A 16935-nucleotide genomic window follows, 5' to 3' on the forward strand; every position below is an offset into this window, starting at 1 on the left:
TTTCTTCGCAGGTCTTGTACACTTCATTATTCAAATAACTAAGTTGCTTCCTTCTGAATGCTGAAAGGCCTTGCTCCATTTTCATCTGTTTTAAGTCAGTCCAACCTGCTAGATTCTGCTCCTGTGTAATCTCCTTCCCAGCTCCCTTCCAGTAAGAGGGCATATTTCCTACCATGTGACTCCACAGAATTCTGGGTTCTGGGTTTGTTGTTGTTGTTGTTGTTATTGTTGTTTGAGACAGAGTCTTGCTCTGTCACCCAGGCTGGAATGCAGTGGTGCGATCTCAGCTCACTGCAACCTCCACCTCCCAAGTTCAAGCGATTCTCCTGTCTTAGCCTCCCAAGTAGCTGCGATTACAGGTGTGTGCCACCATACCCAGCTAATTTTTGTAGAGATGGAGTTTAGTAGAGATGGGGTTTCACCATGTTGTCCAGGCTGGTGAGAATTTTTTTTAACTGTCAGAATTCTTACATAGAATGTTCTGTTGTGTTATGAAGAAAAATAAGCCGATGTTGTTGTGTACCAAATGCTAAGCTGTATACTTTTATAGATTATCTCATTCCATCCTACAATAACTTTATGATATAGATATGCTTATCCACATTTTATATATAAGAAAACTGAAGTTTAGGAAAATTTAATCACTTGCCTAAGTTGTCATAACAAGCAACTGCCAGATCTAGCATATGAACCATATCTGTCTGATTCTGAAATGAATAAATTTTCCAGTAGGTCTTGCTACTTCCTAGCATTATGTTTGGTGGTCTGAATACATATGATCTTAAAATCTGTGAAGATCAGTGACCATGTCTTATTTCTTAGAGTCTAGTGCAGCTTCTGGCCTGTACCACATATGTAAAATATATGCTGCTTGAGAAGATCACAGATGAAACCTGCAATTACTTGGATGCACAGTTTTTCATGTTCGAGCACCCAGCACCTGAAAACCCTGCCAAGATCCCCAGAGTCTCAGTGGTTTGTTCTGGGGAGCTCAAATGCTATGGTGGGGAGATAACAGTGAAAGATAATACTCATATATGAAACAACTTAAATAACCACTTAGAATTCTGACTGAGAAGCCAAGAAGAAGCCCAACTCCTCTACTTCCAGCTTGCTCCAGTTCAAGCACAGGAATGGAGAATAACTCAGAACAATCTTGAAAGGATCTACGGTAATCTTGAGGCTACCCATTGGGTCCCATTCTAAGTACAATGGCAGCTTGCATAGGCCCCAGGGGCGACTTAACTCTACATATAAAATGTTATAAAGTGGCTAGCTTCTATGCATAAGGAAACTAAAAATCTGGAAATGGGGTTGCTGAGCTCACATAGGCTGGCTTTTTTCTCTGATATATACACTCTGTGTGTCTGATGATGAAGCAGCAGTAGCATAGCTTCTAGTCCAATCCAATGGTTGGAGACACAGAACTTGCTGTGAACCTCGGGGCTATGGGATGGCTTCTCCTTCCCGCCCTGGTGTCTCCTCTTCTTCCTCTCCCTCATCCTTATTCGAGGCGCACTCCTGGATCCTCCGGTCCAGCTCAGACAAGCTCCCTTCCTGGTCTGAGCTGCTGTCTGTACTGTAATCAATCTCCTCCATGCAGGCAGGTTCATCCTCCAATTCTGAAGGGGCGCTGCCACTGCTGCTGCTGCACCTGCCATTGGGTCCCAGGAAATATGGAGAAGAAAGGAAGAAGAGGAAGGTAGACAGGGAAAATGTACAAAGGGAAAGGGAAGTAGGAGGAGGAAGATGGGGAAGAGGAGAGAGAAATGAAAAGAGAATTTAGCCAAAAAAGGGAACACATTCAATTGGTTGGAACAGGAGAGTGGAGAGTGGAAGTTTCCTGCTCTGAGTTTTAATCTCAGGTCACTGCTCCTTTAAATGTGTCATATGCACACTCCCCTGTGTCCTCAACCTTGAGGCTGGGGGGAAAGTTGTATACAATTTGCAGGCTTCTTTCTTCCTTCGCCAGCAGAGTCAGCATTTCTTAGCCCTATTTCCAATCAGAAGATGTGCACAGCCTCACATATTTAGAATTTTTCAAAGTAGTTTAGGCTTTAAGTGAACAATCAGAGAAGGCCATCATTGAGTGTCTGAGAATGCCATGTCATTTTCTTCCAAGAAAGAGTGGGATTGGAATGCGGATAGACAGAACTCAAAGCCCTCATGTTTCCCACTCCAATAAACAGCACTATGAGTCATATTGCATGACTCTCCTTCATCATGATGAATGATTTATAGGAGCTAGAAAATTAATCCAGGTTGAAATTAACACATGAGAGAGTAAGTGGGCAAACAGCATTCTGCTTCTACAGTGTTTGTGCTTTCTCACTTCTTATGCCCTCTCTCCAGTTTATTAACAAATGGAAGATCAACAGGGGTTGACCAGCAAGAGATAGAAGAGGGCAGTAGGAATGAACAATAACAAAAACTTTACTGCATATTGTGAGCAGGGGGAGTTTCCTCTCAAGGAGCTGTATGTCTCCCTCATTTGCATGAGGCATCTTCGTTCCTGAAGACTTTCTAATCACTCCCTACTTAGGACTTAACCAATTAGGATTAGCAGCGTGCTGGGTTTCTACTCTGTGATTTATAGAAGGCAAGCACTTCATAAATCAGGCAGAGCTGTTCATCCACCTGCCTCGCCATAAACAATGAAAATGGGTAATCAGCGGCATGGTTACATGTTAGCTTGGGAAATGAATCAAAGACCAGTGTCTTAATTGTCTGCTGACTGATGTGAGCTGGTTCTGTGGTCTCCAGGCTGCGGTATCTGGAACTGAAGGTCTGGTGGGACATTGCCTGAATGGAGAGGAAGGGGAAGAGATATGAAACTTGTTTCTACAGCACCACAACATTAAATTGTTATCATATTTTACAGGCTGACTTGTGAGTAATAAAGTAGCTGAGTAAAGGAAGGCAAGAGCTGCCCCAGCTGCAACACAGGTTCAAGTCATCAAGAACCCTGGGAGCCTGTGCCTCACCTGCCGTCATGCTAGGTATGGAGGTGTCAGTGTCATGCAATGTCAAGAGCCTGTGTTTAAATATTGGCTGTGGGACTTTGGAAAAACTGCTTAATCTCGTAGAATGTCAATAATAATACCTCAATAGTTGCATTGAATACTAAATGAGAAAACACATGGATGTTGTCTAGCAGAGTATTCTGTGAAATAAGGACAATCACCATATTTTAATTCCATTGCTCTGCAGTCGATTCTGAAGAACATGGTGAAACATGGTGTGGAAGGAGAGCATGCATCGAGATGTGTTGCTTCACACCTGGGTTACTGCAATAACTATTGCAAAACCAGCCAAATTGGCACCACTAATAATTTATCTAAAACATCATTTTTATTATGCCACTTTCAAACTGTAGAACTCGCAATGATGCTCCCTTGCCTATTAGTGCAATGTGAGTATTGATGAACAGGGCTTTCCTACAGTGTCCACTGTAGGAACAGTGTAGGAACAACAAGGCCAATCTTGCTTAAGTAAGGTCCTGCCTTACATCCTGCACAGTTGGCTCTAGTCACTCACGAACTTGCAGTTCTCCTGCTCATGAAGTTGTCAAGTTGTACTTGTTGTGATCATTTAGACATACCAGACGTAATGTTTTCCCAAGCCTTCACAATTTCATAAAATGGTCTGCCAACCACTCAACGTAAAACCAAATGCAGCATTTTTAAAAAGCTCATTTTAATTTCTATAAAATGACTATTTTGATAACTCCATCTCTTATTGAAATTTCCATTTTCTAAATATGAGCCTTTACAAATTAATTTATTTTTATCATTAACATGGTTATAGTATAATTGTCAATAAGACCCATGCCTCTGTCAGATTTATGTTTATTTTATACTATAGAACACCTAGAATGTAACAAGATCATACTAGACATGCAATAAAGAGTTGCTGAATCGAACATATAACAGGGGTATATATAGAATAACCCATATTTGAATCATCTTTTATGGAATTACTTTTATATTTATTTTTTAAAGATTTTTATATATGGATTATACCACAATTATCATGTCTGTGAATTTTAGTGATTTATAACAAATATGGTTTTCTTTGTCATTTATATAAAACACATGTAATATGTTTATATATAATAATATACATTTGGCCGGGCGCGGTGGCACAAGCCTGTAATCCCAGCACTTTGGGAGGCCGAGACGGGCGGATCACGAGGTCAGGAGATCGAGACCATCCTGGCTAATACGGTGAAACCCCGTCTCTACTAAAAAATACAAAAAACTAGCCGGGCGACGAGGCGGGCGCCTGTAGTCCCAGCTACTCGGGAGGCTGAGACAGGAGAATGGTGTGAACCCGGGAGGCGGAGCTTGCAGTGAGCTGAGAGCCGGCCACTGCACTCCAGCCTGGGTGGCAGAGCAAGACTCCGTCTCAAAAAAAAAAAAAAAAAAAAAAAAAAAAAAATAATATACATTTGATATATATAATAAAATAAATATAATAGATTCCACAAATAGAATATATAATGCTTATTACATATAATATAATACATTATGTAACATATTATAAACATATATATAATTTAGGAGTCTTAAATCATTTAATTTTATCTCTCACTCATTTGCCCAAATGCAACGTAAGCATTCTAATAATTAAGGAATTAAGATACATATTCAAGGACTTTCACTTCTGAAAAGATGGAGAAGTATTTCTACCTTTTCCTCTTCCTAATTTCCTTCAATATTATAGATTAAAATATTATATATTAAAAAAATAAGAAGACACTGAAAGGTGGATGGAGTGGGGAGAGAAAAAGGCAGACCATATCAGGGCCTCAGGACTAGCAGGTGGAATTGGCAATGACCTCTCTGGGTTTCCTTCAGACCTCATGTACTCTAGACTTGGAGCTAGAACAGCTGAGAGCTGGAAATGTCAACAGGTGCAGATGATTAAAAGCCCCAACAAGAGCTTGTTTCCTCTAGCCACATGACGAGGAAGGGAGCAGCTTATCAAGAAAGAAAAGTTTGTTCTACTCCAGGCAAACACTACAGAATAACCAGTAGTCCCACCCCCATCCCCACCGACAAAAGCAGGGAGCCTAGGCTTCTACTCTCACCAGACTGTTAGAACATGCCCCAAATCCCCATCTCCCTCATGCTGAGGAGGAGAAGGAGCAGGGAGAGAAGGCAGGGAGAGAAGGCAGGGGCAGGAGCCAAGACTTTTATCCCCACTGGGTAATAATGTGGCTTCCTCCCTTTCAATATCAGTGGAGGTTGTGTGGGGAACCTGGACCTCTACAAACAATTGTTGGTAACAAGACTGTCCCCTACCATTGGAGGGCATTGAGGAGGAACTCCTGCTGCTTCTGGCCAGAGTGGGATCAGCAAAGGGCTAGTGGGGAGCTGGAATTCCCACCATGGCCGAGCAGTAGCAAGGGGTCCCTCCCCACACTGGGTGCCCCTGGAGGCCTAGTGGGGAACCTAGACTTCCGCCCAACATCTGACAGTAACAAGCTCCCTTTTTCTGTTGTCTGAATGGTGTCAGAGAAGATCAGCTCAAACCGAAGATTTAAATAAGATCCATAGCCTCATAGAGTAATACTCAAAATGTCCAAGTTTCAACAGAAAATCACTCATCATACCAAGAATCAGGATAATCAAGACATGCCAATACCAAGATGATATAGCTGTTAGAATTATCTGACAAGGATTTTTAAAGCATGTAAGTGTTCCCATGAGTAATTATGGACACACATGAAACAAATGAAAAAAATAAAATGTCTCAGGAAAGAAATAGAAAATCCCAGCAATAAAGGTAGGGAAAATAAAGAAGAATAAATGGAAACTGGAGAGGTGGGAAATCCAATAACAGAATTGTAGAACTCAGTAAAAAACACAATGTCTCAGCAAAGAGATGGAAGCTATAAAGAGAAATGAAAATTTTAGAATGAAAAAATATTAAAAGCTAGATAAAGGAAACTCAATAGAGGGACTCAACAGTAGAAAGGAGAAGGCAGAGGAAAGAATCAGTGAAGCTGAAAGTAGAAAAGTAGGAAAAAACCCAGTCTGAACAAAAGCATGAAAATAGACTTAAAAAAAAAAATAGAACATTAAGACCCTGTAGGACTATTATGAAAAATTTAATCTTCATTTCACCATTGTCCCAAAAGAAGAGAGTCTGTGAAGGTATCCAAAGAAATAATGTCTGAAAATGTGCTAAACTTTGCAAAAGACATAAACCTACAGATACAAGAAACTTAGAAAACCCCCAAACAGATAAAGCTAAAGAAATCAAGGCAAAGACAGATCATAGCTAACCTTCTTCAACTAAAGACAAACTTAAAATCTTGAAAGCTGTGGGAGAAACTTTAGGGGAACAATGATATAGGGAAAAACAATTAGAATAGCAGCAAAGTTCTCATCAGAAACCACAGAGGCCAGAAGAAAATGGCACACTATTTTTCAAGTGTTGAAAGCAAAGAACTGACAACCTAATACTCTAAAAGTAGCAAAGGCATCCTTCCAGAAGGAGGGGAAACTTAAAACATTCTCATGGGAAGTAAAGTTTTGATAATTTTTCGCCAACAAATCTACCCTAAAAGCATGGCTAAAGGAAACTCTCTAAACATAAGTAAAATAAAAAGAAATGTTTAACCGAAGCAGACAGAACAGGCAACAAAAGAGTAACAATATGAACAAATACAGATTTTTTTCCCCTAAGTTATTAAGAAGATGTTTAACAGTTGAATTAAAATTTATAAAATTGGCCGGGCGCGGTGGCTCAAGCCTGTAATCCCAGCACTTTGGGAGGCCGAGACGGGCGGATCACAAGGTCAGGAGATCGAGACCATCCTGGCTAACACGGTGAAACCCCGTCTCTACTAAAAATACAAAAACTAGCCGGGCGAGGTGGCGGCGCCTGTAGTCCCAGCTACTCGGGAGGCTGAGGCAGGAGAATGGCGTAAACCCGGGAGGCGGAGCTTGCAGTGAGCTGAGATCCGGCCACTGCACTCCAGTCCGGGCGACAGAGCGAGACTCCGCCTCAAAAAAAAAAAAAAAAAAAAAAAATTTATAAAATTATGTGGTGTTTTTTACTATATAATATAAATATTTAAGATGTTCAACAACACTGGCTGTGAGGGAAATGCAAATTAAGACTATGATGAGATATCACTGCCCACCTATGAAAAGAAATACAATTTTAAAGTAGTCATTATACCAAATGCTGGAGAGCAGACAGATGAGCCAGATCTCTAATACATTCTTGGTAGGAGTGTACAACTGTTCTGGAATATAGTTTGTTAGTTTCTTTAGAAACTCAAAGCACACTTTGCAAAATGAACCACAGTTACACTCTTGGACATTACACCCAGATGTCCACACTGACACCTGTATATGATAGTTTACAGCAGCTCAATTTGTAATAGCCAAACCTGGAAACATCAAAATGTCCAAAAATAGGTGAATGGTTAATGAACTGTGGGACCTGCATACCAGGGAAAACTACTCAGCCACAAGAATAAATGTATTATTATTAATATTGATATTAATAGTTTTGCTGTTTGAACATTAACCAGTTAAAACTTTAATGTGATAATTTAAAAAAATTCATCCACAACAGAACAAAGATACATAAAATGCTTAGTCATAAAGGCAATAAAAACTATGTAGGTTTACATGAAAAAAGTACCAAATTTCAGTGTGGGTGATAAAGTGACACTTAAATGCATACAAAGAAAATTATAAACTATTTTGAAGTAAATATTTTACTCAATTATTAAAATTTTTGAAATTGTTTGAAATGTAACTAGAAGACCAAATCACCAACAAAAACATGGAATTGGGTTAAAAGAAAAAATTATTTAAAGAAAGGGTAATGAGGGGTTACTTGCTCTATTCATGTTAGGACTCTTTATAAGCTAGTCTAACAAAACATAGTAAAGCTGAAGAAATAAAAATATAGTGCAACAGAAGAGAAAGTTGGAAATGAAAACACCATTATGTATACAAGCTATTACATTATAAGAAGTTTTTTTTTTTTTTTCTCCAAATAGAGCACCTGTGCAACAATTTTGGCATGAAAACAAGTTATAACCCTGTCTCACACCATGATAAAAATGTAATTCTAAATGGCTTGAAAATATTAAGAAAATACATTTAAAAAATCAAAAGAAAACACAATTAATGTTTTCTCAAACTTATGATGAAATTCTTTCTAAATTTGACACCAAAGTCAATTGAACTCTTTAAAAAAATCTTTTAGAAATGAAACAGAAATCTAAAACCTGGTCAACATATTTGAAAGCCATATAAAAGACCAGAAAAGTTTTGCAATGTGGAAAACCATCGAATGGTCATTATCTGGAGTATTTAAAGAATTCTTATAACTTGGCCAAACAAAATCCTCACCATTGAAAAATGATCAGGGGTAGGAAGAGAAAACTTATAAATGTAGAATACGGGGATTAAAAAAATAAGGAAAAAATTAAAAAATGAGGCTTACGCTAAGTAAAATAAGAATAGTTACTATAATGGGATGTCACTGTTCATGTATAAAATTGACACTAAATATGTGAGAAGATTATTAAGTGTTACAGTAGAGAGGGTTTAGGTAAACTGATACCTTTGCAAGTGTTGAATGGTGGCACAGTCTTTCCAGAAGGTAATCTTCAAGAATTATCAAAAGCTTTAAAAAAAAGACACAATCTTCCACCCAGATATTCAACGTCTCATTAGTAAAAAGGTTGGCAGAGATATCTATTTTGCATACCAGGAAGTTCATTCTAGCATTGTTTACAGAAAGAAGAATACACAAGCAAAAAACAAAAAAAAATTCTGATATAAGATAGTTGGTATAAGATACTTGATTGTCTTTTCTGAACTCTCAAAAAATAAAAGTCCAAAAAAATTCAATTACACTGAAATTAGAAATCAGCTTTAAGCTCAAACTACAGAGTATGAAAGATGTGTGCTAAATATACTTAAGTTTGGAAAATTTAAAGAAAGAACTAAGAATGGATAAATTATTTTCCAGTTTGTCAAGCAGGCTGAGGAGTCTTCTGAAAATTACTAAGCATTCTGATAAGACCAAACAAAAATCTCTCTGAGGAGTTTTAGGTTCCTGAGATTAAACTAGGAAAAGTAAGAAACATACGTGTATTAGTCAGGGTTCTCTAAAGGGACAGAATGAATAGGATCGATGAATATATGAAGGGGAGTTTATTGGATAATTGACTCACACGATCACAAGGTGAAGTCCCACAATAGGCTGTCCACAAACTGAGGAGCCAGAAAGCCAGTCTGAGTCCCCAAAACCTCAAAAGTAGGGAAGCTGACAGTGCTGCCTTCAGTGTGTGACTGAAGGCCTGAGAGCCCCTGGCAAATCACTGCTGTAAGTCCAAGAGTCCAGAAGTTGAAGAACTTAGAGTCCGATGTTCAAGGACAGGAAGCATCCAGCATGGGAGAAAGATGAAGGCCAGAAGACTCAGCCAGTCTAGTCCTTCCATGTTCTTCTGCCTGCTTTATTCTAGCTGTGCAGGCAGTTGATTAGATGGTGCCCACCCAGATTGAGGGTGGGTGTGCCTCTCCCAGTCCGCTGACTCAAATGCTAATCTCCTTTGGCAACACCCTCACAGACACATCCAGAAATAATACGTTGCATCCTTCAATCTAATCAAGTTAACACTCAGTATTAACCATCACAATATACATCAGGCTGCAAAGTTATCACCAAAGCACAGTGTGCATGGCTAGGACTGAAGGGATGTCAGGCCAGGATCATTTTTCCATGACATGCACAGCTAATTCAGATGAATTGTCTTCATGTGAGGTAAGATGAAGAACAAATCAAGACTTGATATACCCAATAAATATATGCAAGTATTACCGAATGTAAATTTTAAAGAATTTTAAGATTTTGAAATACAGAATTTCAAGCTACTTTTTTAACATTTATTTTAGGTTCAGGGGTACATGTGAAGGCTTGTTATACAGGTAAACTTGTGTCATGGGGGTTCGTTGTACAAATTATTTCATCACTCAGCTATTAAGCCAGTACCCAAGAGTTCTCTTTTCTGCTCCTCTCCCTCCTCCCCGCCTCTACCCTCAAGTAGATTCTAGTGTCTGTTGTTTCCTTTTTGGGTTCAAAAGTTCTCATCATTTAGCTCCCACTTATAAGTGAGAATATGTCGTATTTGATTTTCTGCTCTTGCTTTAGTTTGCTGAGGATAATGGCCTTCAGCTCCATCCATGTTCCCACAAAAGACATGATCTCATTCTTTTTTATGGCTGCATAGTATTCCATGGTGTATATGTACCACATTTTCTTTACCCAGTCTATCTTCAATGAGCATTTAGGTTGATTCCTTATCTTTGCTATTGTGTATCATGCTGCAATAAACATTCGTATGCATGTGTCTTTGTGGTAGAACGATTTATATTCCTCTGGGTATATACTCAGTAATGGAATTGCTGGGTTGAGTGGTAGTTCTGCTTTTAGCTCTCTGAGGAATCAGCATTGTGTTTTCCTCAAAGGTTGAACTAATTTACACTCCCACCAACAGTATATGCGTTCACTTTTCTCCACCACCATGCCAGCATGTGTTATTTTTTGGCTGTCTAATGATACCCATTCTGACTGGTGCAAGATGGTATCTCATTGTTGTTTTAATTTGCATTTCTTCAATGATCAGTGATGTTGAGCTTTTTTTTTTTCATATTCTTGCTTGACACATATTTGTCTTCTTTTGAAAAGTCCTTTGCCCATTTTTTAATGGGGTTGTTTGTTTTCCTCTTGTAAATTTGTTTCAGTTCCTTATCGATGTTGGATATTAGATTGTTGTCAAATATATAGTTTGCAAATATCTTCTCTCATTCTGTAGGTTTTCTATTTACTGTATTGATAGTTTATTTTGCTCTGCAGAAGCTGTTAAGTTTAATTAGGTCCCAGTTGTCAATTTTTGATTTTGTTTCATCTAGGACCTTCATCTAAGATCCTTGACAAAGTGGACAAAAACAAGCAATGGGAAAAAGACTACCTATTCAATAAATGGTGCTGGGATAACTGGCTAGTCATATGCAGCAGATTGAAGCTAGACCCCTTCTTTGCACTATATACAAACATTACTTCAAGATAGATTAAAACCTTAAATGTAAAACCCAAAACTATAAAAACTCTGGAAGACAACCTAGGCAATAATACTATCCTGGACATAGAAATCAGAAAAGATTTCATGACAAAGACACCAAACACAGTCAAACTACTTTTTAGATAGCAGAGCAGAGTTGAAGAATAAAATACTAAATCTCCAAAAAATATGTATCTATTCTGGTGCTTTAATAAAACTCTGGAGAAATTTTTTCCTGTTATTTTGTGCTTCTTCCTTCATCCATTTAATAATTTATTTACCAAATATTTATTCAGGACCAGGTGCAGTGGCTCATGCCTATAGTCTCAGCACTCGGTAGGTGTACAGGGGCAGATTACTTGGGCCCAGGAGTTCAAGACCAGCCTGGGCAACAAGGCAAAACCCCATATGTACAAAAAATACAAAAATTAGCTAGCCATAGTGGCATGTGCCTGTAGTTCAGCTAGCTACTCAGGAGGTTGAGGTGGGAGGATCACCTGAGCCCAGGAGGTCAAAACTGCAGTAAGCTGAGATTGCGCCACTGCACTCCAGCCTGGGTGACAGAGTGATTCTGTCTGAAAACAACAACAACAACAACAAAAACAAAAGAAAAACAAACAAACAAAAAGCACCGACCATGAAATTAAAGACAAAAGATGAGAAGAATACGTTATCATAGTTCAAAAAAAATGAAGGTGATTAAAATTTATGGAAACCATAATCATATTTGAAGCAACAAGAATTAGGGTGGAAACCACTGGGGGGAAAATCAATGACAAGAAAATCAGAGTTGTGAAATTTACATAAAATATACTGGACATATCCAAGGAATAAAAAAAAAAATATGAAAGAAACATTGAAAAAAACCAATGTAGCAGAGAAAATTACAATTCAAATATATAGTATGTAAGAAAGAAGTTAATAGCAGAGAAGATAACAGATGTGAAAGTAAAACAACAAAGAATCAATGTAATGGGAAAATATATTGTTTAAAGATATAATAGAAAAGACTCAAAGACAGAAAAAATTACTTGTAGCTCAAAATGTTGCATCAAATGCCAGAAATAAGAACAGACTGAATGATCCACAGCAACATATAATCTTACTTATTCAATCATCCATTCAATCCTGCAACATTGAGTACTGTCTCTATGTCAAATAGGGTGCTTAGAGCTGAGAAACACGTAAGGCACTATAGCAGTTTCAAATTCAAAGATAAAGGAAAAAAGTATACAAACATGTAAGTAGAAAAATAAGTCTTCTAAAGTGAGAAACATAGACTGATTTTAATGTTCTCTACTGTGGGGTAAGTGTCCCCAATGACGGAAAAGGCCAAAATAAAGTCTGACCAAACAATTTTCTAAAAAGCCAAGTTGTTTTGCAAAAGAAAGACACTGTCTAACATGCAAGACCTCAAGAAATATAAAAGCTATTTGCTTTCCTTGGGAATGGGCATGTAGAGGGTAGAGGGAGACAGTACTTGAGAAAGTCTAGGAAACCCAAAGATTGATAAAGTGAAGATCTCAAATGGGGAATGCATGGTCAGAAAAGTGTTGCTGACCATAGAACTACGTTATAATAAATATATAACTAAAGATAATCTAGAAATGATATTTACAAAACAGAATATAAATGCTATCAATGTTGTCAATGGAAAAGGGATGCTATAACTAATAAAAATAAGAAGGTATGCATGAGAAAGAAAATGCATATTGGAATAATTTATCTTTTACAGCAGAACTCAATAGACAATATTTTAATTTAAAAAAACACACAAAACATAGAGATTTAAATATGGGAAAGTAATGTTAGCAATGCAATAAAGTTAGAAAATCTAATTACCAGAAGGGGGAAAAGGTTGACAAAATATAGACATCATAGGTTATACAGATGTAGAGTTGACAATTACATTTGTGAATCATAAACTGTGTAATTCTTGTTGGTGAAAACTTGAGGCCCCATCAGAAACAAATACAAAATTACCATGTAGGTATTTTTTTTTAAAACCCAGGGTATATGGAACTCTCTTGAGATGGGGTGAAGACTACAGGGTGCTGAAGATACACTCACAATAACAAATCATAAGTCAAATAAGGAAACAATCCACCTTGAGCAAGACTCAGGAGATACAAAAAGCAGCAAAAGCAGACACTCACAAACTTGAAATATTATGACAATTTGGAAAAGACTATAGAATGGTTATATTTGAAATAATTAATAAAGTAGAATAAGTTCTGGAAACATAATGAAAGAACAAGATATTTTTGGGAAAAAAAGTAGATTTAAATATTAAACAGATTTTTCTCTAAATGAAAAAAAGATTTTAACAAAAAGCTTAATAGAATGGTTAAATGTCACAAAAGACATAGTTCAGCAAAGATAATAAACAAGAAGGAATTTTTTAAAAGTAGTGTTTAGGGTAAATTGGTAAGAGTTAATATTTAAAAAGATAATAGTTGAAAGATGATCGTCTTGAAGAAATACTCTAGAAACCATAAAAAAATAGGAAATACATGAAGTTCATAATTATATGCATCATAATAAACATCAATAAAGAAGGGCAAATCTTAGAAAACTTCAGAAATAAAGACAGATTTTCCTTAAATAAGTGACATTTAGATCAACAATAAATTTTCCATAAAGACAAATTAAATAAGGGAAACTAGGTGAAAGGAACTTTCTGTGGTATCTTTGCAATGTTTCTATAAATGTAAAATTATTCTAAATTTAAAGCTTAATTTGCAAAAGCAAAAGCAAACAAATAAATAAAAATGTTAAAGCCAGGCAGAAAAAAGAAATCAATTAATGTCTTGACAATGCTGAGGGAAAATGAACCCCAAACTGCAATTCTATACTCAAAAAAATCCCTTTATTTCTTTTGCATGAGGATGAAATAAATACATCTTCCTATGGAGGAACCACTGCTAAAAAAAACTACTATAGTATATAGCTCAGTAAGAAGAAAATGGAGCTCAAGAAATACCCGCAAATGCAAAGATAATTTTTTAAAAAACAAACAAAAAAGACTAAAAATGCCAGATAAAGAACTGGAAAGTATACTCTTGTAGGCTGACAGTGGTTATACTTAGATAATGAGAATAAGATGATATAAGGTATAGGTTATATTTTTATGTATCAATATTTTCTATATTTTTCTCAAGGCTTAAAATGAGTATTTTAATGAGAAAAAAGAATATTATAATGTTTTACACATAAAAACATAAAAGAAAAGCTAGGAAAAGAAAGGGGGAAAAAGAGAAAGAAGAAAAGAGTAAAAAGAGAAAAAGGAAAAAGTAGAAGGAAGAAAGAAAGGAAAAAAGAAAGGGAAGGAGGGAGAGAAGGAGGGAAGATGAAAGAAAGAAGGACTAAAAGGGGATGGATACAAAAAGATGAAACACTGTTGTTAGGTGTCCCTGGCAAGTGGTCAGAGTCACTGTGTTCTGCCGCCACTTAACCCATTATCTTATTCCCTTTGAACAAAGTCATTCAGATCAAGCAAAATACAATAAAACTGCCTTGACACTCCTGCCAACCTTTCCATCTTGAAGGCAAAGTTTGCATCCAGCTCTTTTAAATCTTCCTTGAGAACATCAGCCTCTCTCTTCTTTCACTTGTCTGAGCACTTCGTTGGAACACTCTCTTCGACTGGATACTTGTATTTTGTTTAGTATGACTGGCAGTTGTAAGAAGCAATTCTGTGTGTGTTGGCCTCCTACTGGTTTCACAACTGCTACTTGCACTGCCCTTGTGCCCAGGGCAGTGTGGAATACTTAATAGATACCAAATCGCCTTCAATCTCATTAACCGTTTGCTCATTCCAGATAATTCCCCATTCTCATAAAGAGCCTCACCCTTAAGTTAGCCTAGCAGACTAGAAGAGCAACACAGCCCTGGTGTCCAGGAGAACCTTCTTCTAAGGGCAGAATTCTACATGCCAGAGAGCAGACAGCAGCTTCTATAATAAAGCTCCAACATCATTCGGAGTTGCTCTCTCTGCAGCTCACAGATTCAGCTCCCTCAGGATGAAATACATATGTTAAGGCATGGTTACAGTAACTTCAGCAATAGTAGATGTTAGCTATTCTCTCTCTCTCCTCCCTCTTGATTTTTCAAAGCTGATGAATTCAATTCATACTCACCACTTGCTACTGAAATTAAATATAAATAAAAGGAAACAGCATTATAGCATCATGCATAAATCAAACAGTAGTTCCATTGATAGAATGGGCTTTAATATTGAGATGTGGGAAATAAATGGAGAAAACACCTGAAAATTGATTTTATTTCCTCCTTTCACCAGGAAGCTTTGATGTCCTGTAAACACACGTTCAAAAGTAAAGTCACTTTGGGTGGTATTGGAGAGTCATGGTGTAGGGGCAAAGTACAAATCAGAAACAAAACATAAAATTGGAGTCAGGTAAGTAATTGTGGGTTTGAATCCTTCTCCAAATACCAAGTGAGAAACAGGAATTTGCCTTCTCTGAGCTTTGCTGTCTTCATCTGTAAAATGGGAATTTTATTGTTTTTCTTCTTGAAATTATATACATAGAAATGAATGCCATAGCATAAACCTCTTCTTTTTGAAATGAAGCACTTAGAAACAAATGCCATAGCACAAAACCTCACACATAGTCACTTGACTGAATTTTTATTCTCCTTTCCTTTCTACACTTTGGAGACAAAGCATGAAAATAATTTTCTCCTGGCAAGTTCACCATCCTCATCCTCAAACATAAACCTATATAAATGCAGCTTTCAGACAGTCTCTAAGCAAAGCCATTAAGAAGACTCTATCCCTTGCCGTTCTTCCAAGCCAGCCTATATAGCAATTTGCAACTTTACGATGTGATAAATAGAATTTCTTTGTTTTGATTTTTCATTTGCATATTTATTGAGATATGACGATCTTAATTAGTTCTGCTTTTTTTGTTTTGTTTGTTTTCTTGGTTGGGAAAAGACAGCTTCCTATAGTGAAAAATAATTCTGCATGCTAACAGGGTGAACAAAACCCAGCCTGTGGCATTCCTTGATGTTAATGCTGATTTAAACGCAGCTTCATGGATTCTTTTTCTCACTTGTTTTCTCTTTAAATGCTGAGGTAATGCTCAAGACTTGGGTGAATGCCAGACCTCAAGAGGCAGCCACCTACTGAGAAGCAAGAGGCGAACACTTAAAATTCCAAACACTCAGATTCATCCAGCATGCTCTCCCAGCTACCTGTCACCCATCTCCCTCCTGAAAAAGCTGAGTTCCACCGAATGCCTCCTTCTAATGAAACACAACTCTGGCTACATCTCAGTTTTTGCAGGCTAGAAAAGAGCAACTCTGAATTCTCTGGGTGAGTGAGTCCTGGAAGCAGTATTTAGTGGTGTTGCCCACACCCTGCTATTCTCCCTTGACCTTCCATCTACTTTCTCCAGGAGCAGAGCTGTTGAATGCTGTGCTCCATCTAAGAGGCATGAGCAGCCTATTACACAACTCATCCACACTTACAGACACACTGAGTATGCCCATCACGAATGTCTCACCATCATCACCTAGGACAATTAGCAGGGTTCCCTAGGATTTTGTGTTTGTCAACTTCACACCATCACAAAGTCTGTCCCTGAGTTAACACATTTAAGAGGAAGGACATAATTTATTATTCCCCGTTTTTTCTTATTAACTCCAGTAATGGAACATTTTCTATGTACAGAGAAAAGCAGTAGGCACTGTTGAGAAAAGAATAAGAATAAACATTGCCAATCACCTACTGTGTGCCAGGTGCTTTGCCATTGTTCTCTCTTGAAATATAAACAAATAAACAAATCTTATCAACCCAACTTAACAGTTAG

At 37.4% G+C, this 16935-nt stretch overlaps 1 protein-coding gene across 1 annotated transcript in view; it reads right to left on the reverse strand.

Moving 5' to 3' along the window:
• Window positions 1-405: 405 nt before the first annotated feature.
• LOC117070259 (cytosolic carboxypeptidase 4-like) overlaps window positions 406-16935 on the reverse strand; it is a 403714-nt gene continuing 387184 nt past the window's right edge. Inside the window, exon 5 of the mRNA XM_033189113.1 lies at window positions 406-1654. Coding sequence (XP_033045004.1) covers window positions 1447-1654 — 208 coding nt within the window. The 3' untranslated portion in view covers window positions 406-1446. The remainder of the gene's footprint in view (window positions 1655-16935) is intronic.

This window comes from Trachypithecus francoisi, unplaced genomic scaffold, assembly GCF_009764315.1.
Source record: "Trachypithecus francoisi isolate TF-2019V2 unplaced genomic scaffold, Tfra_2.0 Lachesis_group3, whole genome shotgun sequence".
NCBI classification, from domain to species: Eukaryota; Metazoa; Chordata; class Mammalia; order Primates; family Cercopithecidae; genus Trachypithecus; species Trachypithecus francoisi.